At 42.1% G+C, this 21,454-nt stretch overlaps 2 protein-coding genes across 4 annotated transcripts in view; one reads left to right on the top strand and one right to left on the bottom strand.

Moving 5' to 3' along the window:
* Nucleotides 1-4,306, bottom strand: part of LOC116242194 (ethanolaminephosphotransferase 1-like) — a 50,315-nt gene extending 46,009 nt beyond the window's left edge. For both annotated transcript variants that reach the window (XR_016465159.1, XM_031612837.2), the window contains exon 1: nucleotides 4,208-4,306. Coding sequence is in view for 1 of the 2 variants with exons in the window: in XM_031612837.2 (XP_031468697.2) it covers nucleotides 4,208-4,264 (57 nt within the window). In the remaining variant the exon portion in view is untranslated. The remainder of the gene's footprint in view (nucleotides 1-4,207) is intronic.
* A 5,388-nt stretch (nucleotides 4,307-9,694) lies between these two features.
* Nucleotides 9,695-21,454, top strand: part of SPIDR (scaffold protein involved in DNA repair) — a 197,928-nt gene continuing 186,168 nt past the window's right edge. For both annotated transcript variants that reach the window (XR_016465161.1, XM_031612937.2), the window contains exons 1-5: nucleotides 9,695-9,852; nucleotides 15,191-15,346; nucleotides 16,160-16,238; nucleotides 17,056-17,235; nucleotides 19,862-20,019. Coding sequence is in view for 1 of the 2 variants with exons in the window: in XM_031612937.2 (XP_031468797.2) it covers nucleotides 9,703-9,852; nucleotides 15,191-15,346; nucleotides 16,160-16,238; nucleotides 17,056-17,235; nucleotides 19,862-20,019 (723 nt within the window). In the remaining variant the exon portion in view is untranslated. The remainder of the gene's footprint in view (nucleotides 9,853-15,190; nucleotides 15,347-16,159; nucleotides 16,239-17,055; nucleotides 17,236-19,861; nucleotides 20,020-21,454) is intronic.

Below are 21,454 nucleotides of genomic sequence, written 5' to 3' on the forward strand. Positions count from 1 at the left end.
CAGCTTGAGTTTTCAGAGAGTCTTAAACTTTTTAAAGCAATTTTGTGGACTGTAAATTGTGTGCCAAAGCAAGTAGGGTGCATTATTCCATCCGATACCCAAATGGTACCTCAAGGACAGTAGTATATGCAGCCCCTTTGATTATCTACAACACTTCACACGTAATAACTTCTCTTGTTTAAAGGAGCTACAACTCTGATGACACATCAATCCCAGGTATCTATTTTGCAGTCTCTTGTCTTCTATTTTACAGTTGAAATGCTGATTTTCTTTCTCTTACACATTGTGCCTTACTGACTGAATTGCATCATATTTATTTCTGGCCATTATATCTCTTTTTAAGAACATTTTAAATCATAAGCCTATTCTTCAAAGTTCTTTGGTATCACCTGAAAATTTTACAAGAGTATTCTCTGTTCTGGCAACTAATGAAAATATTGAACAATAACGGAGCTGGGACAGAGATGGTTCTGTGGGTAGAACTCCATTTGATACAGTTTCCTACTTTGACAGAACTTTAGAGCAATACATTTCCATTTTGTGTTGATTTCTTCTAAATTACTTGTACCTAGTGTATTTACAGGAACATGGGACAGTACCAGAAGTCTCACGGAAATGAAATCACATCTACTTGACTTAGCATCCCCTGCTCTTCACAGGGAGTTCAGCTCTGAAAACATCTCAGAGGACAGAAATGCTGTAGACATATCAAGTGAAAATGTGGTGTCTTAGTCCTTAATTTGTAACTTCATATCTGATTTTTGTATGATATTTTGCCAAGTCTATTCTTTTAATCAAGTTGATGGACTTTGTTCTTAGATCTCATTTATTCTGAAATAGGATGAAGTGTGAAAGTTTTTGGTTTGGAAAACCTCAGAACACAGGTCCTGTAGAGAGGCCAACTCAAGGTAAGCTTGCAGGGGAAGTCCTAAGTGATGAGAACAGGCAGTGACAAGAGATCATTAACATTATTTGACTCTGGCAAGGAGGATAAAGATAACTAAATTCTGCTATTATTTGTTCTCATTACCTGGCTATCTCAGAATTGCCTGTTTCTAACAGAAATCCAAGCAGGCAGGAAAAAAAAAAAAAAAAAAAAAAAAAAACCAGAAAAAAAAAAGAAAAAGAAAAAAAAGGCAGTCATGCAGTGTAATTCCACTGAAAAATGCTGGTAACAGAAATACTAAAGTAGGAACAACATGACCCAAGTCCTAAAATTGCAGTTGGGTGTAGCTATTCCTAATGGTAGGAAGCAGAACCAAGTCCAGGTATCAGCTTATTCTGCTCTACAATTACACTGAATCTCCTGTGCTTGCAATTGTCTGAAATCAGTAGATTCCCATCTGCCCCCCAGGCAGTATGGCAGTATATACACACAGCAGCAATACCAAGGGTTGCATATCTCATCATCACACCTCCACCTGTTCACTGAACAGTTTGGACCAGAGCAAAGAAAAGCAAACTTCTAAATGGCTGTGTCCCCACTGGCATTCAGAATAGACCAACATGGGCATATCTGTATAGCAAAATAGTTGACACTGAGGAGCTAGTGTCCATGTCATAATGATTTCAGAAGGTTTTACACTGATCTTATTCTAGTCTAACTTCATAGTCTGTATGCTAATAACTACATTCATGTGTGCCTAATATACCTAGATTAGAGTCATTCCAAGGGAATCCCTCTTGTGTGCTTTAGGGTGGCACCATGACATGAACCAAAGCTTGGTAATGGAAGACCTGCCTAAAAGCACACTCCTGATCTGAGCTATAATGCTAAATACGTGTGCACCTGATGATGCTAAAGGGTGCTGAAGTTTCTGCATTCATTAGGTCTGCCGTTCCCTTTGCAAAGAACTGTATGGGTTTTGTTGCCAAGATCCTCCTCCCACTGCGAACAAGAGACAGAAAATGGCTAAGGCATACAATTGGGGCATTCATGGCAAAGAAATGAGTTCAGCTGTGTGAAGATTTTGAAAATTACAAATTGATTTATCCTTGCAAAGTTTACCTTTATGAAATGGAACTGATTACATGCTATTTTAAGTTGTGTTATGTTTGGCTCTTAGTCGTCAGTGGAGAAATCGTGCAAAGTGCGGATTGTGTTGAGCTACTGTGTCAGTGCAAATACAGTGCTGCAATGTAGTGTACAGTGAAGATGGATGCCTCTATCTAGCTTCCCAGGCACGCTTCAGGTCTGAAGCAATAGGTTGCTTTAGCTCTCATAAATCCTCCCAGAGCTTATCCAGCTCTCCACAGGGCCTGCTCCCATGCCCGTGTGCTCTAGAGCTTGGTCCACCAAAAAAGAAATTGGAGGAAACCTGTGTCTGCTGGATACAGTGAGCTGAGCTTAACACTGGTCCTGTTGCCTCAGCAGTAAAGGAAGCAGGATAGAAAGCTGGAGGTGCAGGCTGAGGCCTTGGGTTGGAGCTGAAAATGGGGGAGAGACGGCAGCCTGAGAGCAATGAGGAGTGGAAGAGTATTATCTCAGGCCTGGGAGGGGCAAGAAGCTGTGGTTGTGGTGGCAGTATTGGGCACAGGAGTGAGCAGGGAGGAGGTGGGGCGAGATGGAGGATTCTGATAGGGTCTGCTTGCCTCACCTTGCTGCATTCTCCTTGCACATCTGGAAGTTCGAACAGGCTGTGAGCAGCACTGCAGGAATGGGCCACTGCCTGCTCTGCCACCACCTCCTGCAGTCTGGAGCAGGGTGGGCAAGTACTACGACCTGCAGTGCCCACCTCATCTGGCTGTGCTACTCTGAGTCATTTGTTTCTGCCATGCTCGGGCCCCAAGTGACCTGGGATAATGAAGAAATTGCTGTTTGGTCTCACTTCTCCAAAACCTGCACTTACCATCATTTTCCAGAACACGGTTTAACAGATACTTCTCAAATGTGCTGGCTGGTCCCTATGGTTAAGAAAGTAGTCCAACATATTTTCCAATGCAACCAAGAAACCAAAGTCATTTTAATACACTCAAGTAAAATGTTGCAATATGTGATTCTGCCTTCTGGTAATGATTAATTCTTAAGAAGCACACAATGGTTACAAGCTTAAAAAAATGTTATTTTGGTTCTTTGCTATCTGTGTTTGTCTGCTGCTACTTTTACCCAAATGATAAGGAAGAATGTAACAGAAATTCCTTGTGTTTGGCTTACAAACCCCAACTGTTACGTCTGCTCCATCTTAAAATAGAAGATTTCATTTTTCCTCAGGCCATCTCAGTCAGGAGCTCTGCTCTGCTGCCCAAGCACGGGTCTGCGCAGCTCACAGCCAGCAGCAGCCCACAGCACAGCAGACACCCAGCCAGGTTAGCACATTTACCGAGCTGATGGCTAAACAAGCTGCTGGGAAATGTCCTGGAGCAGGTCTTGCAGCTGCAGTTGCTCCTAAAGAACTCCCTCAGCAGTAAGCAGAGCTGGATAGGAACCCTGAAGAGCAGACAGCCGGACTAGGAAAAAGCAAGAAGCATGGGGAGCGCAAGGTGGGAACAACTGTGGGAAAGCGGGCCTGAAATAAGAGGCTGGCTGCTGGAAGCCGGCACATCCCCGTGCTTGTAGGATGGCAAAGGTGAAGGTGTGCTGGTGGGGCTGCACGGGGTGTCTTGTGCACCCGCACCTCTGCTGAGGCACCGTGCAGGCAGCAGCCTGGGAACGAAACTCAGTATCTCGTACATCTGCTGCACACTGATGGTAAATCAAGGTATTTAACGACCCACCCATTCATTTAAATTCTGCAGGTCTCTTATTTGCAAACATGAGGTTTGTTTCAACTTATTTAAAGTAAGCTTTTTTTTTTTTTTTTTTCCTAGCTTTCTTATTTATTTCTCAAATCTGAAGCATTCTTCCGAAGGCAGGATGTGCACGGAACACAACCAGCCCCATAAAGATGCACACAGAGACTATTCCTCACCCATGTTTTACCAAGGGGCTGGGCTAGGTGATCTCCAAAGGTCCCTTCCACCTCCCCGCGTTCTGTGACTCGTGATTCTTTAAAACGCAGGCGGCTTTCCGAGAGGCAGCTGCCCGCTGCAAACACTGCTACCCGGTTTCCACCGGGACCTGACGCTTCGCAACACCCTCTCACCTCCCCGGAGCCTTGCGCACCTCCGCTCCGCGCCGCCCCAGCCCGCGCCCGGGCTCCCCCCCCGGGACACCCGCGGGGGCCGGAGCCCACCCGGCGCGGAATCCCGCGGGGCTACGAGCCGTTACCTTGTAGTGGCGGAAGCCGTCCAGCTGCCGGCCGCTCACATACCGCCACCGCCACATCGCGCCGCGCCGCGCCGCGCCGGGCGGGGAAGGCAGCGGCGGAGCTGGAGGGGCTGGGAGGGCCGGGGGCGGGCGCAGGGCGGGTCCGGAGGGCGGCTCCCACCCGCGCCCGTCAGGCCGGGGCCGGCTCCCGCTGCCGGGCCTCGACGCCGCCCGGCTCTGCCCCGCGCTCCCGCCCGTGTGGCGGGGCTCCCCGTGCCGGGGCTGTCCCCCGGGCTCCGTGCCGGCGAGCTGCCGGTGGCTGGAGACGCCTTCAGTCTGACGCCTTCGGCATTCGCCTGTGTTTTTCTGGTTAACTGTTTTTCTGCCTTCCGTATTGCAGATAGCGCCGAGCCACTGTTCGGCTGCAGATGTGCGTGAGTGTGCGGCTTTCACCTCGTGTTACCTTCACTGCACGCCGTTCGGCGGGGAGCTGAAGTTGTGCACGTCAGGGCCTGAGGTCCTATTAACCAACGGGAATCTATCCAGCAACGAAATCAATTACATTCCATTACTCAGCTCTGTGAGCTCTTCCAGGCATTGAGAGAGCCAGTGTTATTTTTACAAGCTGCACGGGTTCTGTAGGAATTTATATACAAGCTAAAATCACTAAGTACAAGCTGTATACAATGGCTCTTGTTCTCTATTATTAATTACACATTAATTACTTAAGACACACACCCACATTCTGCTTCCAGTAGCAACATCTGAACTTCAGGCTTTGAAAACAGCCAGTGCCGAAGTACTAAGCTTCACGTTACTGAGTTAATGCTTCATGCCAGTCAGGAAAGGTAAAGTATTTGAATCTGACAATTTTCAGAAGCCAGGGCCTTAAATTGATGTGCATGCATTCACTGGATTTTGATTTGGGTTCCCTTACACCTCCCATTGTTACTATTGTGTTTTTAAGCTGTATAATGCTATCAAGATTATCTACAAGGTGTCTGAGAAAAGGCTCATGACTACTCCTGTGGTCAGCAGAGGGTTTGTTTATATAACTAGGCTACTAAAAGTGACTTGATCATTTTCTAGTTATTGCCTTCATTCCTTAACTCAGACACTCACAAGCCTCAAACACAAAAGCAGAAATGCACCTGGACAAATATGAGATGTGATGGATAGATACATAGAATCACAAGGTTGGAAAGGACCTACAAATCATCTAGTTCAGCCATCCTCCTATCACCATAACTACCCAATAAGCTACTAAACCATTTCTCGTAGCTCCTCATCTAGATGCCTCTTGAACACTGCCAGGGACGATGACTCCACTACCTCCCTGGAGCTCTCTCTGAGAGAAAAAGTTTTTCCTTATATCAAATCTAAACCTCCTCTGGTACAACTTGTGGCCATTTCCTCGGGTTCTGTTTGTTGCCTGGGAGAAGAGACCAAAGTCCTCATCATCACAACCTCCCTTCAGGAAGTTGTAGGGCATGATGACGTCTCCCCTCAGCCTCCCCTTCTCCAGACTAAACAATTCCAGCTCCCTCAGCCACTCAGGTGGTAGAAAAGGCTCTTGCGTTTTTGAAATGTAACAAAATATTTTTCCTCTCTGCAGGCTTCTAAGTTTATCTTAAAAAACATTGCTGCCAGGAAGATATTGATATAGAAGATGGATACACACTGCAGATACAGAGCTCAAATTTTATTTCCTTCCCTCAAAACTTTCTTGCTGATGAACACATAAAATAATTTAAAAACAAAACAAAACTCTAGCAAATGCTCCATTATCCAGAAAATGCAAAAGATTGCATATGTGTAACAAGGCAATTTTATGGATTTGTACCTCAGCATGTTCTATGTCTGATAACCATCACATTTGATTTTATTTGAAGCGGTCAGCTTTGGGTAGGAGAGACTGAGAGAGCTGGGCCTGATCAGCCTGGAGAAGAGGAGGTTCCAGGGGATCTCAGTGTGCGTAGATATCTGAAGAGAGGGTGCAAAGATGACAGAGCCAGGGTCTTTCCTGTGGTGCCAGGATAAGAGGCAACTGATACAAATTGGAACACAGGATGTTCCCTCAGAGCACCAGGAGCACTTCTGTGCTGTGCAGGTGACGGAGCACTGGCACAGGCTGCCCAGAGGCAGGGTCTGCTTTGTGGGTCTGTTACTGAGACCTTCAGCAGCTGCCTGGACATGGGCCTGGGCCCCTGCTCTGGTGTCCCTGCTGCAGCGGGGGTTGAGTCCAATGGACCCAGAGGGTGCTGCCAGCCTCAGCCTGTCTGGTGTGCTATGGTATGTTTAGAGGTTTATTTCACAGTATATTTATTTATTTATTTTCTCCCAGATGTTTTTGATGCTTTTTCAGACAGATGTTTCAGTTATGGTTCAATCTACCTATTCTTCACACAGGAATGTTGGAAAAGCAATGAAAACAGCCTTAGTGCTATAGCACATTCCCTTGTATATGTTCTGGAAAATTACTGAGTTGTAGCCTGAGGAAAACAGAGCTCTAGCTGGCACCAGTAAGTGGGTATTATGACCTGAAAGAACTTCCATTTCATGAATTTGAGTGTGGATGTGATAAACATTAAGGCAAAAGCACGAATTGGAGCACAGTTAACTTTCAGTAAAGAAAAGGCTCAAGTTTTATAAAATCTCTGGCTTGAATATTCGTGATAGTTCAGACTAAAGAAATTATCCATACAGAGCTTTCTACAGCTCAGAGGGAAATAATTAGAGGCCAGATCGACTCCATTGAAATCAGTAGGGGAATTCCCAAGACTTCAGTGCTGTTTACTAATGATGTGTAGCACTGAAAGAAAAACAGTGATTTATTATTTTGAAAGATCAGACACTTTGTGCCACTGGTGCATGGAAGACAATATTAGAAAGGAGCACTGTACCATAGATACAAGTGTTATGAAAGAAAAAAGAGATATTACTGCATATCACACTGGTCAGTGATACCATTTAATTTGCAGAACTGAAGCCATAGCTTTGGGACTATGAAGTCTGAAGTTTTACATGCTGTTTCCTAGGAAACATTAGAAAGCTGGAAATCATAAAAATGTAACACAGTCTACAGGAGAAAATGTGTTGGATCTAGACTGATTTGTCTGTGATCTAGGCTAGGATTTGGGATCATCTATTACCTGTTATAAGCTGATCCTGAAACATGGGCTCTAAAATACTTAATTAGAGTTATCTCCCTATCTCATCCCAATTAAGTGGCTGGGATGTTCGTGACTTTCAAAACTTTGCTAAGGAAATGACTTGAACCAAACATCTTCCTCTGTGTTCGAATTTGACATTGTCCTTGAAGGTTTTATACACTGGAAAGCTTTTAGAGTTGTAACTTAATGCTCCATCGGAGGAAATGAATCCATAAACTCATGTTAGAACGAAGGACAGGCACATTCCTTCAATAGAAACAAGTTCTTCCAGGTTCAGTAATATAAGCCTCCTTATCTGTTGATTAATTTGTATAAAATACATTTTCTTTCTTTGAGAGAGAAGTTCTTTCTGCATGGATTTAAAGATGCCCATGCAAGCAACAGCAGAAAAATAAATGCTCTTTTTTTTTTTTCTTTTTTTCAGATTTTACTGAAGAAATTGTTTTATTGATTACATGAAATTTCTAATTTTTTTTAATAGATATTTAATGCACTGGAATACAAAAAGTTCTATTTCTTAATGTTTCCTAAGCAGTGGCATCATGATCTTGAGCACAAACACAGTCAATCGATACATCAGATCAAAGTGTGGAATTAAACTATTGTTCATGCCTGCAAGATGTGATGACAGATATAACCCACAGCAACTTTTAAAGGACTGGAAGAACAATGTACAAGTATTACAAAATTCCTGTAGGCCTTTGTGGAAAAGCTAGCTATCCAGTATTCTTTTTCCACAGAAAATTATTTTTAAAACAATCACAGCTCTATTTTAATTCATAGTATATAGGGTTGTTTTCTGGCTTCTTTCCTCTATTTCCATGTCATTTTAGTATTACTTTATGAAGAACATTAAAGAAAATATATAAATCTATTTATTGGGTCACTTTCTCGTGATTCCATAGAAGGAAATTCCTGCCAGATACAAGTATCTTGTAATCCTCAAAAGTAGACTACAGAAAAAAAATAACACAGATTCATTTATCTGGCTAAACTTTTGTGGTTTGAGTTTTTCTGTTATTTAGCTCTAACATAACCTATCTAACTGAATAGCACAGTAATACCTCTTGAAATATCAAAGAAAACCACTTTGACGATGCATAATTGAACTAATTTGTCAATCTGGTAACTGGAAAAGAAATACTGCAAGTTTTTGGAAGGATGTGAACATACAGCTTTTAACTCTGTTTTGAACATAACAATCAAAGGCAGCATGAGTTGTAAATGATGATTCTTGCTCTTCTCTCTCTGCAAAATGCACTTTAATTAGTGGCAGTTTTACCAAGGGAATGTGAGATGGGTATTGGCCCAGGGTGCCTTGGAAAAAATACAAACCGTAAACAGATACATGCAATTATGGTTTAATAACAAAAATTAGCCGTACAGTGCCTTCTATCAAAACATATATATTTACAAATTCTAGTTATGCTGAGATATAAAGCATAATTCTTTTTTTCTTTTTCTTTTACAAAGATAAAAGAAAGAAGTTTATTATTCTCTCTACCAGCATTGACAGTCTGACCTTCTCAAGACAACATAAAAGCACTTAAAAATAACTGGGATGCCCTTTTTTCTGCTGGTGCTTCCTCCTGAATCAGAAAAACATTGTCAAAGGCTGTTGGCTTTCTTTGTCCTTCAGTTGGCTGCAGTGACTTTTTGCAAGACAAGCTCCATTCAAAGGCGTCTGAGTCCAACCTCCCTACATTTTGGCACTGTTTATATTTTCTTGCCTGCAAACGCATGCTGGTGTTAGTTTAGAGAGTTAAATATGTTAAGTTGGTGGCATATCAGTGAGCAAATTTCATATAAAGCGTTTTGTTTTGTGTTTGCATCTTGCTTCATCAGATACAAGCTGTGTATTTTTTTTTCTCTCAGAGAGTGGCCAGGCACTGGAATGGACTGCCAAGGGAGGTGGTGGAGTCGCCATCCCTGGCAGTGTTCAAGAGGCGCCTGGATGAGGAGCTGCGAGATATGGTTTAGTAGCTTGTGGTAGCAGTGGTAGTGTGAAGATGGTTGGACTATATGATCTTATAGGTCGTTTCCAACCTTGTGATTCTACGATTCTATGATTTCCTTGAGCTGTTAACACAGCACCCATCACCCCTGTCAGATCTGAGCGACTTAGACCAGCATGAAGGTCAAACACCACCCAAAGGATTCCTCCTGCCCCAGCAGTCGAAGCACAGGCCCCCTCTCACTGCTCACGGTCGCTACTTCACAAGGCGAAGCGCCCCCGGAAGCCCGACGGCACCACAAAGCCCGCCAAGTCTGGGCGCTGAAACGCGCATGCGCGACGCTCTCCTCCGTAAGCACCGCCCCCTCGCGACGTCACCGGCCCGCCCAATGAAGAGCGGCGGCTCTGTTGGCGCCAAAGCTAGAAAGGAAGGCGGTGCAGGCCGGGCTGGGGGATCCTCAGTCGCCACGCCCCAAGGGCTCCCCTGCCACGTGACCGGGGCTCGGGCCGCCCTGCCGGGGGCGATGCCCAGTCGGAAGGTACCTGCGTGCGCGCCGAGGGGATCCGTGCGGGAGGGGGCTGCGCGAGGCGGGTTAATCGCCGTGCTCCCCTCGTGGCGAGCTCCGGCCCCGCTGCCCGCCCTCGCCGCCGGGAGCTCGGGCCTTGAGGCTCCCCGGAAGGGGTCGGCTCCGGCCCGCTCGGACGCGTCCCGGACGCTGTGCCTTCCCCGCGTCGTGCCGTGGCGGTTCGCCGCCTCGCGGCCGCCCGCTATTCCTGGCGGTGCGGCGGAGCAGCGCGGAGCGGACTCGGCCGCTTCTGTGGCAGCCGGGGAGAGTGAAGCCCGGGGCTTTGGTCAGGGCGGGCGGGCTCCGTGCCGCTCTCTCGGTGGCTCGGTCTCTCGGAGCGAAGGCGGGACGTGAGCCAAGCGGCTGGGGCGCTGCTGCTCTGTGCCCCCGGCCCCGTGCTGCCGCCTGGCGCCTGTGCGGGGAGCCACGGCGTGGCTTAGGGCGCGACGGGCCTTAAGCATCGCCGAGCTCCAATCCCGCGCCGTTCCCTGGGCTCGGGCTGCGCAGGGTCCCGGCCAGCCTGCTTTTAAACGTCTCCGGGGAGGGGACACCCGCAGCTTCTCTGGGCAGCCTTGTACAGACCTCCGGTGTCAGGTGTAGGTGCTAAAGAAAAAATTCATTTCTCTTTTTAGCAGACGGGTAGAAATGGTATGAGTATTCCACACCGATTGTTTAAGTAGAGCTAAGTTTAAAGTCCATTTTATTGAGAAATGTCATCAGGCTTTAAGTAGCGTACTCTGCCATGCTCATATCTTCTTCTAAAGGTTCTATAAGTTTATTGACTCGTGGAAAAGCTACAAGTGAGCGGCTAAGGCTCGCTTACTAGATTGTGTTGCCATTCGATGACAGCTTTTGGTAATATTTTGTAGACACTGTTGCTAGTTACTGTGTCAGTGATAGCTGTACTGGTCAGGTGAGAAGACAGCAGTCCTCTGCATTCGCTGACTATTCTATTAATTAAACCACTGTAAGAAATAAACCGACCTGATATTTAACTAATGTGTGGTGTTATGATTGTATCTGAAATGTTTTGGATAATGTAATCTTGAGAAAGATTTTCTATGTACTTCTATTCTCATCAGTTTGATTGGTAAAGTGCAGATTTATGTCTAACTACAACTTGGTGCAAGCTATGTGTAAGAACTGCATTTCAGTAGTATCCTTATTCCATGAGGGTTTTCTGCCTCACAGTGACTTGTATTGATGCTTACGTAAGCATGTATAGGTTTAAAAAAACACTCACCATTCAAGTGGTAACATTACATAGTTGTGTGTGCATACCCATGTGTGTATCAGTTAATGAGAAAATAGCCTTTTGCTAACAGAAGTAAAAATCAGAAACATAAGAGTTTTAAAACAAAAATATCAGTCCCATACATCAGCATCAGTAGGAGAAGTATTTTGGAAAATATTTTTTTTTTTTTTTGAAGTACATGCTGACAGTCTGGAAGGAGAAATGCCAGGTCACTGTGACCGTAGTTATGCAGCTCAGCATTTTTTGCAAATGATTACAACTTGGTGAGAACATTTCTTAGTTAAGATTGTGGGTATTCTTGCCAGTTGACTTTGGGAAGGATGTATGCTGGTTTTCATTATGGAAAAAAAAAAAAAAAACGAACTCTTGGCTTGAAATAATACAGCCTCATTTTAAATCCTTGCTTGAAAATTTAAAATGCAAGGATATTTTAGTACTTAAAACAAATGAAAACCTCAATTTCCATCCAGGCACTGAAAATGGAAACTATATGTTCAGGAGCTCAGTGGCATGAATGCTGAGTTCTACTGAGAATGAGATTTCTGCTGTCAAATTCAGTTTTATGCAATCTTAAAGCCTGGAACTCCTTTGTTCTAATTTATGAGTGTTTTCATGTGAAGACTGTGAAGATGAAGGTGAAAGATGAGAATGGTTGTTGGTCAGTGTTTGATATCACTGTGTGTTTTTCTGTGGTATATTCAGAAGCTTTTTCTAATGGGGAAAAAAAGCGTTTGGGATCAAGAACTTCAGCATCTTGCCTGCTCTGTGCCAGAGAAGAATACAACAATTATATTGAAATAATTTCTGTTCTTAAGTGGTACAACTAACTGATCTGCAGGTCAGTAGCAGGAGTCATGCAGCAAAACCTTTTCTTTTTTGTCCTTCAGCTTGTATTGTTTTTATGTTAGAGAAAGTGATGTGTCAAAGAGATGTTGCTGGTGTATGCAGTAGATACTGTACTGGATCATGCTTTTGTGGGGGTTTGTTTAGTGGTTTTTTGGCACAGGCTCCAGAAAGTGGGATTGTCTGGTGTGTAAATGGCTGTGTGCAGGCAGTAGACACTGAACCTATGGTCCCAGCAACTGCATTTAGGGTGCCTCTGCTTAACAAATATTTGCAGAAGTAATGATATATGGATTGGTTGAGTGGAGCTGTTCTGGATAGGATCATCTAGTTAAAAATCAAAACCAACCCTCCAGCCTTATCCATTTAGCGGTCTGGTGTCCAATCATTATGTATTTGAGATGTCGCTGTCTCATTTTTTCTCACTGCACACCCCTACCCGTGGAGGCTGATTTGCCCTTTACCTTACTGAGAGTTACTGCAGGGGTAATGGGGGAAGGATTGTTTTCTGTGCCTTTGGCATGGAGGGGTTGATCCTAATCCAGTGACACATGAAGCACTATTATCTTTTTCCTTCCTTAAAAGGAATTGCTCCAGAGAAAAAGTACAATGCTTTCATGAACAGAGGTCAGTGGACAGTTTCTGCATAAGGTAGCCATCCTAGTCTGAACTTGAACTCAAAAATTAGAGGGCATATTTTGTATTCAGACACTGTGCTCAAATCCACGGGATTATTCTGTGGCCCTTTGTTCTGTAGTATATTTTGATTTTTGAGATGCACTGGATCTACATGGTCTAGCTCCTCTGAACTTCGCTAATACCAATACCTTGGGTTTGGGTACTTCATGTGCAACATTAGTAATTACCCAATATATTTTCGTGTCCTGCTTTTATGCCAGAGGAAAAAGATCGATTAACTTGTTCTCTTGAAGTGAACAGAACTTGCTGTTTGTGCTGCAGTTCTTTAGGAACAGTGTGTTCCTTTGGACTAGCTTTGTTATAAATACAGAGAGAAACAAGTTTCTTCAATTATCAGCATCCCCGTTGCCCTGAAGCAGACTGGAATGAAGGCAGGGAAGCTCTAAACCTTGGTGTTCGTGTGCCAGCCGGTGTGTTCCCATGGCAGCAGGTCTCTGTGCAGAGGTGTGAGGGAGCAGCAGCTCTGCAGTGTTGGCTGGCACAGCCATTGCCTTCTTCAGCTTGGGCACAGTCCCACGGTGCCCATGGGAGCACAGAGCACTCTGCAGAGCTGCTCCCATGGCTGCTGGTTGGAGCCTTCATCCCGAGAGAACTCAGCAGTGTCACCTGTGTTCTTAAGTATTTGTCTTTTGAGCTTTGTCTGTGTAAATCTAGCTTTATTTTTCTGTTCCGCAAGGCATTCATATTACAGCTTTCTAATAAAAGCTGTAGTGTGGTTCGTATGAGCACAAGTTGTTTCATGCACGTTGAAATATATGCATTTTACATGGTGTAGTTTTCTTTAAAACACTGTGCATGTATGTGTATATGTATATATATATGTAGTGTGTGTACCTTCCCACAACACTGATGCTACCTCATCTGCCATGGCACACTGCACCTCTTATGCAGTGTTTTTTGCTTCCACTGGTACTTACAGTGCAGAGAAACTGAGGGATTCTCTGTGAAAAGGGATTTAATGATTTTTAAGGATACTATGGTGAGAAACAGGGCAGAGTCATTCTTTAGTGCTGTGTTTGAAATGCTTCCTGACAATAGAAATTCATTACAAAGCCTGTTTTACGTAACCCTTAGTGCATGCATTCTGTGTGGCTTTTTCAGTTGTTTCCAACTGCCTCTGCTTTTAATTGACCATCAAAAGCTGCGTGTTGTAAACCCCCAAGCAAGTCACAGTGATGTTAGTGACACAGATGCACATTCTTTCAAACTGCAGTACCCCAGTTAAGAAACATGCTTGGATGAACTACATTTTGATCTGCCATGTAGTGCAGGTTTTGTTATGCAAAATTTATCTTGCATAGGTTTAGAAGTTCTGACAGCATATACATAGCAAGCCTTTGAGCATTGGTTAAGGTTCAAAAAATAACTAACAAAGCAAAAATTAACAAAGAAATTAACTGGAATCCCCTCTTTTTGAAAAATACAAATAGAAGATTGTAGTCTGCATTCAAATTTCTGGCTGGGTATTCCTATGTAATCTACAGTGGGATTACATATCAGTTGGCATTATATATATGCCTGAATCTGTTCTCTGTGTTTCAGTGTATAATTAGGATGGGTTTAGTGTATAAAACAGCACTGGTTGGCTGAAGGGACAAACCAAGCTGCTGCCCACTGTATGCTTTTTGAAAGTACCTTTTTCATTATGGCCAGCACTCAGAAGTTAAGGAGGAAACAAATAACCATCAGTCACAAAAGCTGCCTGTGACCTCTTTCTTTCCCCCTATCTCTATGTGCTGATTAACATAGCTTTGGTGTAGTTCTTAAGTACTGTCAAAGTTTTCTAAAATGTTTCAGCAGCAGAGTGAACTGAAGTCTTTATCATGCTCAAGTTCAGTTTATGTGTGTAAACTGATGTAGGGTCTTACTGGTAACAGTTTAAACTGGTTTCACATGTCAAAATCTATTGCATGAAATTAGTGCTGGATGCTAATGGAAAGCCTGTTTTCATAGCTTACCTGATAGTCCGAATGACTTTCACATTGCACATAAGGAAAGTGCATCACTTAATCTACCATCATGGTGAAATGGCTGAAAACAAAAGTTATTCTCAAAGCTGAAAGAGTTCTGTCTGGTGTTTTTGGTATTTTGCTGCAGGTTGTTTAATGGAGTGCTGGCTATTGATTACCTGGTCTGACCTCCTGCACAACACAGGATTCAATCAGATTAAATGGGAGTTTGAAGGATTTATGTAGTTAAATGTATTTTACTGAGCTGCTCTTAGGACTGTCATTGTCATTGGGCAGCTAACAGATACTACAAACACAACTTAGATGAACAGCAAATGGCTCACTTGTCAAAGATCAGATTTACCCGTGACGATTAGTGCTACTGTTGTTGTGTGGTGTTGTGTAAGAAATGCTTGAGAGCGTTCAAAGCTTTTCTTTTTCCATCTGTTTTAAAATAAGGAGTTTGTTTGGAAGTATTTAGAAAAAGGGAATTTCTAGATTAAGTAAATTTCACTTGAGAAGCATTATGTATGTGCAGTGTTTTCAATGGGTTTCTTTCTTGTAGCGGAAGCGGTTTTGGAATGCAGAGTGCACGTCCTTCCCGGATGAGACAACCCTACAGTTGAAAAAATCAAGTCTCAGGACATCAGTGGCTGCTGCTTCAATTTCCAGTGCGTGGCTTAGGTGTGGAGATGGCTTTCAGAATACTTCTATGCTGGAGGTAAAATGCTGACTTGCTTAAAGGTGTAAGAAAGAAAAGCCAACTGGTAGTGTGGTTTCCATGTTTGACTGGATAGTCACCTTTTTATGTATTGTCCCTAAATGTGTTATTTAATTTAACATTTGGGGTGGAGGGCTGTTTCTTCCTTTAAAAAAAAATTAACAGTGGAACAAAATGACTTTATTTTGCATTAGAAGAATTCTTGTTAGATATAAAGAGTTTGTTTGCAACAATGAATTCACTGTAGAAAAATACTGCATTATGACCTTGCAGCTCCTGTTTGGAATTATATATCAAATTAAGCTTAATTTTTTTTCTGTTAGTCTTGGTCATGAATTGAGATATTCAGCCAGCTCTGAGTGAGGAAGGGCTGTGTGCTGAGAATCTTCAGCTGATTTGTTTTTGTTTCTTCCTGGTACTGAGAAGTCCTAGTGTTACATAGTTTGTGGGATTTAATGTAACGACAGGACCACAGAAAGGTTCTTTTTGCAGCCTTGGAACAGGGCACGTGCTTTATCAAGCATAGTCTTCCTGCCCCTTTTTGACATTTTAATGCTGAAAATGGTGGCTTTTGTTCTTCACAAGGTTAGATATCGTTCTTGTCATTGTCACAGTGAGCTTATGTTTTCCTCAGTGATAAAAATTAAGCTTTCGTGTTGATGTTCTCATGATATTACAGTATAGTAAGAGACTGAAAAATTTGTCTGAAGATGTGCTCAGTTGTGGTGGGTGTATAAAACAGATCTGAAGTATATTACTGTAAGGACAATTTTAACACAATGTTGATAATCTTGATTACATCTCTCTTTTTAGTCATCGAGATCTGCTGATAATAAATCTAAGACTAAGAAGCACCTTGGACCACTCTTACCAACTGCTGAAAGCCCAGTTGGTATGTTACAGCAATGTCATCTTGGTATTGTCAAAAAGACTTTTACTTTCTTTTGCCCCTTATTAAGGTATAAGCTGCTGGAAGTACTGGTTTTCTTTTATTTTTGTACTTAGAATCTAGTTTTGATAAGAGGCAGTCCTGATGCTATTGTGATTGGGCTCCTCTCTTTACCTAGAATGCCAACTCTGCAACACTGCAAAAACTTTAGCTATTGCTCTTGAACAGGTTGAGCATTACTAATACAGTAAATATCCTAGCAGGGACAGAACACTGTCCGCAATTTTAAGAGGAAGTGAAAACCAACTTGTAGCTGTCTAGATAGAGGGTGAGATAATTCTCACTTCATCTTAGAGACTGAGAAGCAGGCATGAGAGAAATGAGGTATTTTGTAAGTATGAGGAATAGACAGTGAAACAGAACTTTGTCAACATCCTGCGTTCACCATCTTCTGTGTGTACCTAGTCTGTTTAATGTTGTGATTGGAAAAAGAACCCTAGGCATAATGAGGAGTATGAGGACTTACGGACTGTCTCCGTATCTTTAACTTTGAGTCCAGAGGAAAGGAGAGATAGGGCAGTGATTTCTTCAGTCTTTGTCTTTCTACTTGCTTTTGCAGCAGAAAGAATCAAAATGAAAATAAAGCATGATTGCATAAGAAATATTTAAGTTAACTTTCCAGTATTGATCTCTTGCTTGCTGACAGAACTGGTAAATTTTGTCCAGTTCCAAAACAGTATAGTGTAATTTTTATAGGATTTTAAATTTAACTGTACTATATTTCTGTAACAATCTAATACTTTACAATTCTCTTTAACAGGATCTGCTGCTGAAAGCTCTAAGGAGGCTGAAGACATAATTTGGACCTCTAGTGGCAGTGACTTTTCAGATAATGAAAATGAAACATCGATTTCAAGGTTACACAGCAAAAAAAGTCTCACTTGCAAAGTAGAGGAGTCACAAGGCAGACATTTTTTGTTAGAGGACAGAAGTGATGAAGGTAAGTTTAAACACAAGCAGATTTGTCAAGAAACTTTGTCAACTTGAAGTGCTGTGACAAAAATACTGTGAGATCATTCTGGCTAAAGGACATGACTTAATCAAAATAGGTCTAGATCACTTGGAGGACTTTTTTCCTTCCATATCAGCTGAGTATAGCATAACCTCTTATTATAAATTATGTAAAAAAAAAAAAAGAATTAAACTTTGGAGTCCAGTGGCATTTTGTACCATTTCCTTTCCTATGTTTATACATGCTGGTGTTGTGAACACCTTCTTCTGCCTGCTGTGTTTTGCTAGTGGATGTTGCTGTCTCTACATATACTGAGTAGATGTGGCAGGCTTTGCAGCTGCAGATAACATCATTTTACGTGGCATGAGTTTTCATTTCAGTACACAGTATTCCTTGTTTTCTCTGCTAGCTGTATTGTGCAAGCAACCATGAGTTTTGTTTCTAGGACTTGCTTTCTATTTCATGAAGCAAGGGATGCCAGATGGCAGAGATTTTGATTAAAGAAGTGCAGCTGAAGACAGAAAAATCTTGTGTGCTTTATTATACAAGTTGATTAGGATAGTGTTTAATTTGCATTAGAACTTAAGTATTTTCAATGTGATTACTTAAGCTGGATCTGAAGCATTTCAGACGGACTTCAGATCCTGGTTATCTGGTAGCTTTCTAAAAGTACTGTGAGTTGAGCAAATGGATTGACTAATTTATGTTTTTTTTTGTGGCTCTGACTAACACATTCGTTTAGTTTACAACAAACTCAGTCTTCCTATTTCTTCTGTATTTGTCATTGATTTTGCACATCATTGATTTATCTGGTCATCTGTTGTAATTCTTAGTAATTGTTTTTGTTCTTTTAGAAATGGAAGGACTGTTCATTTTTTGGACTTCAACTGTTTACCAGGAAACTTTCAAGCCTGCTATTAATATCATTTTATTATACTTGTCTCTCATATCCCTTATAATAAGCAGTTCAATAATAAATATGTAATACAGCTTTAATTTTTAATTTTAAAAAGACAGTACACTGATTTGCTTTTACTCATACAAGGTAGCAAAATTTGATTTCTCTATGTAAAGGACAAAACTGATGCTTTATGTACCTGCTTGAAGGTATCAAAGAAATGAAAACACTTCCTCTTCAACTCTCTAATTTATTGAGTTGTTGAAGGCAGTGGGGTGTAAGAAAACTCCCCACTAATAGAAAACTGTTTTTCCTTTTTTTTCAATTTTCAATGAGTAGTACTGCTCATGTGCAGGAATTGTAGTACTGTACATGGATATCTGTGTATGCATATTATATATGTTCAATTGTAAGTATGGGGATAATAGCCAAGAAAATATTTTAAAAGTGGCATGTCCTTTTGTGTCAAGTTCACCTTCAGAAGTATTAGCACCTGAGTGTGACAAGATAAAACTTGGGATTCGTACTGCCATCATAAGTTGCATGCGGTGTGATACGTAGCTTCAAGAGACGTCTTTGTGCTAAACTAGTCACCGATGGCTGTACTTAAAATTTTTTTCTGTAGCTTCCTTGTTTTTAGAAACAGAAATGAATTCACAGAGGCAAACCAGAGCTTTCTGTTTATAAGTCTGGGTGGTGTCAGAATTAGGAAGTTCTGTGAAGAAATCAGTGACTTAAACTGTTGTAGCACTGTAACAGAACATATACTACCACTGTTCCACATATCTGTAGGGATGTCTAGAGAACTTTACATGTAGCTGCCTCCTTTCTCTGCTTTCTGCAAAAGCAATACAAGCAAAACTCAGGTCTTCAGTTTTCTTCCTCCAAACTTTTTTTTTTAAATTGAATGAGGTTCTTTTTGCCAGTAGCTTGTGTGCTGAGACACTTGGATCTGAATGGAGTGTTCAGTAGGGCTGCTACTACAACTCAGGCTTTCACTGCCTTTCAGAAGATCCTTGTAGATGAGTACAAGTGTATTCCTGGACTACCTGGTCATGAGTGCGGTGAAAGAACAGCATCTGTGTTTATTGTCATTTTGTTATTGTTCTTTGTTTGAAGCGAACACTTATTTTCTTGTGCCTGATTGTTTAGGAGAAATTAATACAAACATCTGTCTGGTGTGCTCACAAGTTTGGTTTGCAGATCTGTGTATTTGGCCATGGTGTTCTGCAAGATTACCGTTTCAAGTATTTTTTCATCTGTGGGAGTTGCCACTCATAATAGATGTTTACTTCCATCAGCTTTGCAGCTCTTCCAAGTCACTGTCTGAAGTATTTGCTTTTACTTAAAACAGCTAATTTTGAATAAGTACACTTGGAAAAAAAATCTGATGCAACCAGATGGAAAAACCTAAAGCCACTCTAAATCCTAAGAAATTAACAACTAAACCAAGTACTTACCTAAGTAGTTAAAAATCCTGCCTCCTTATGGGCAGTACTTCAAATTTTTATTTTTAATATATTCATTCATGGAAGCTTCTATTTGGATTTCATGAGGGATGGGATCATAAAGTAGTTAAACATGAAGTCAGGTTCAACATATGTAGCAAAATAATATTGTGCCTTTCCCAAGTCATGGATAATTTTTTACTGTTTAAATTGATATTTTTGAGTAATATGTGAATGAATAAGAAACATTACTGCAAATTTTCTTTAGATGAATCAGAGTTTATTGACTGGGAGAAGGATAGTGATTCTACAGATGAATCTGATGAATCTGAAAAAGATGACAGATCACTGGAGATATCAGACACTGACTCCTGCACAAATCTTAATTCTTTACCTGTCCAAGAGGAGAATGATGAGCTTTGTAAGGTAAGAAACTGTTTTCTTTTAAAAGAAGTTTTTCTTCTATAATTATTAGTGTAGTCTCATTTGATTGCACTTAACTTGGAGGAATGTGAGGCTTCTGTTTACCTTACCTTGAAAAGGAATCCTGTTCACAAGAACTCTGGGATATTTTATCTGACTGCCAAACCTCAAAACCACCAGTGCCCCACACCTAGAAATTGGTAGTGTGATTGCTGAGACACAGAATGACTATGATGGGAAGGCACCTCCCTGGGGATCATCCAGTTCAACCCCTGTGCTCAAAGCAAGGTCTGATAGAGTGAACTGCTCAGGGCTGTGTGGTTGTGTTTTGAGTACATTCAGGCTTGGAGATTCCACAGTCTTTCTGAGCAAGCTGTTTAATCACTCTAAGTAAAGTTTATTTTTAATTTAAATGGAATTTCTTTTATTTTAACATGTGCACAAAAAGATGGCCTGGTGGGTAGATTTCTTACCAGAAATGTGATCTGGATTCTCTGTAGCCCTTGTCTAATGGCTTTCTCCAGCAAGTTGATGTCAATTTCCTGTTATGTGCTAGATCAGACAGTTTCTGATTTCTCTGGAGTGTTTTAAGAGCTTGACTATATCAAATTCAGTTATTGTGCATAGGGCATAATCTCTGAGCGGTGGTGAGGTAAGAGACTAACTAATATAGGACTGTCTTTAGTGATGAGGATTGGAGAGCTCAGGAAAAGGCAGAAGTAAATACTGAGTCATATCAACTAAGACTGATAGTGTTTCTATTCTTGTATGGGGGAGGTTTTTCAACTGCAGAAAATAAAACTTAAAGAAGGAATGTCCTATCAAGTACAGAATAAATTAAAAAAAAAAAAATCCAGTAAAATGAATTGTATTGAAAGACTTGATTTGACACCATTCTAGGCAAGGCTGACATTGAGCTTCTCTCTGATGCTGCAAGCCAGCTAAATCATCAGGAGCCTCTCCAGTGAGACCCTTGTTCCTCTCTCTCTGTTCCTCAGCAGTGTTGGGGGCTGGGGTTGGTGTGTGTATGTGAGGGCTGGCATTGCTGGGCCTGGAAGAGGCAGAGGAGAGGTCTGACCACACAATCACAGAATTGAAGGGGTTGGAAGGGACCTCTAGCAGGAGGTTGGACTGCTCGATCTCTAAAGCAGCTTCCCTGCAGGCGGTCACACAGGAAAGTGTCCAGGTGGGTCGTATCTCCGGAGAAGGAGACTCCACCACCTGTCTGGGCAGCCTGTTCCAGTTCTGTCACCCTCATAGGAAAGTTTTTCCTCATAGTAAAGAAGTTTTTCCTCGTATTCCTATGGAACCTCCCGGGCTGTTTTGAAGTTACAGGAGAGTGACCTGCCCAGTGAGAGGACGAGAGGCGGTGTCACCGCATGAGGACAGCGTTCCTCAGCGAAGGTGGCTGAGCGCTGTATGAGGGGCCGGACAGCCC

Source organism: Phasianus colchicus, chromosome 3 (assembly GCF_987193195.1).
Source record: "Phasianus colchicus chromosome 3, bPhaCol1.hap1.1, whole genome shotgun sequence".
Classification (NCBI taxonomy): Eukaryota; Metazoa; Chordata; class Aves; order Galliformes; family Phasianidae; genus Phasianus; species Phasianus colchicus.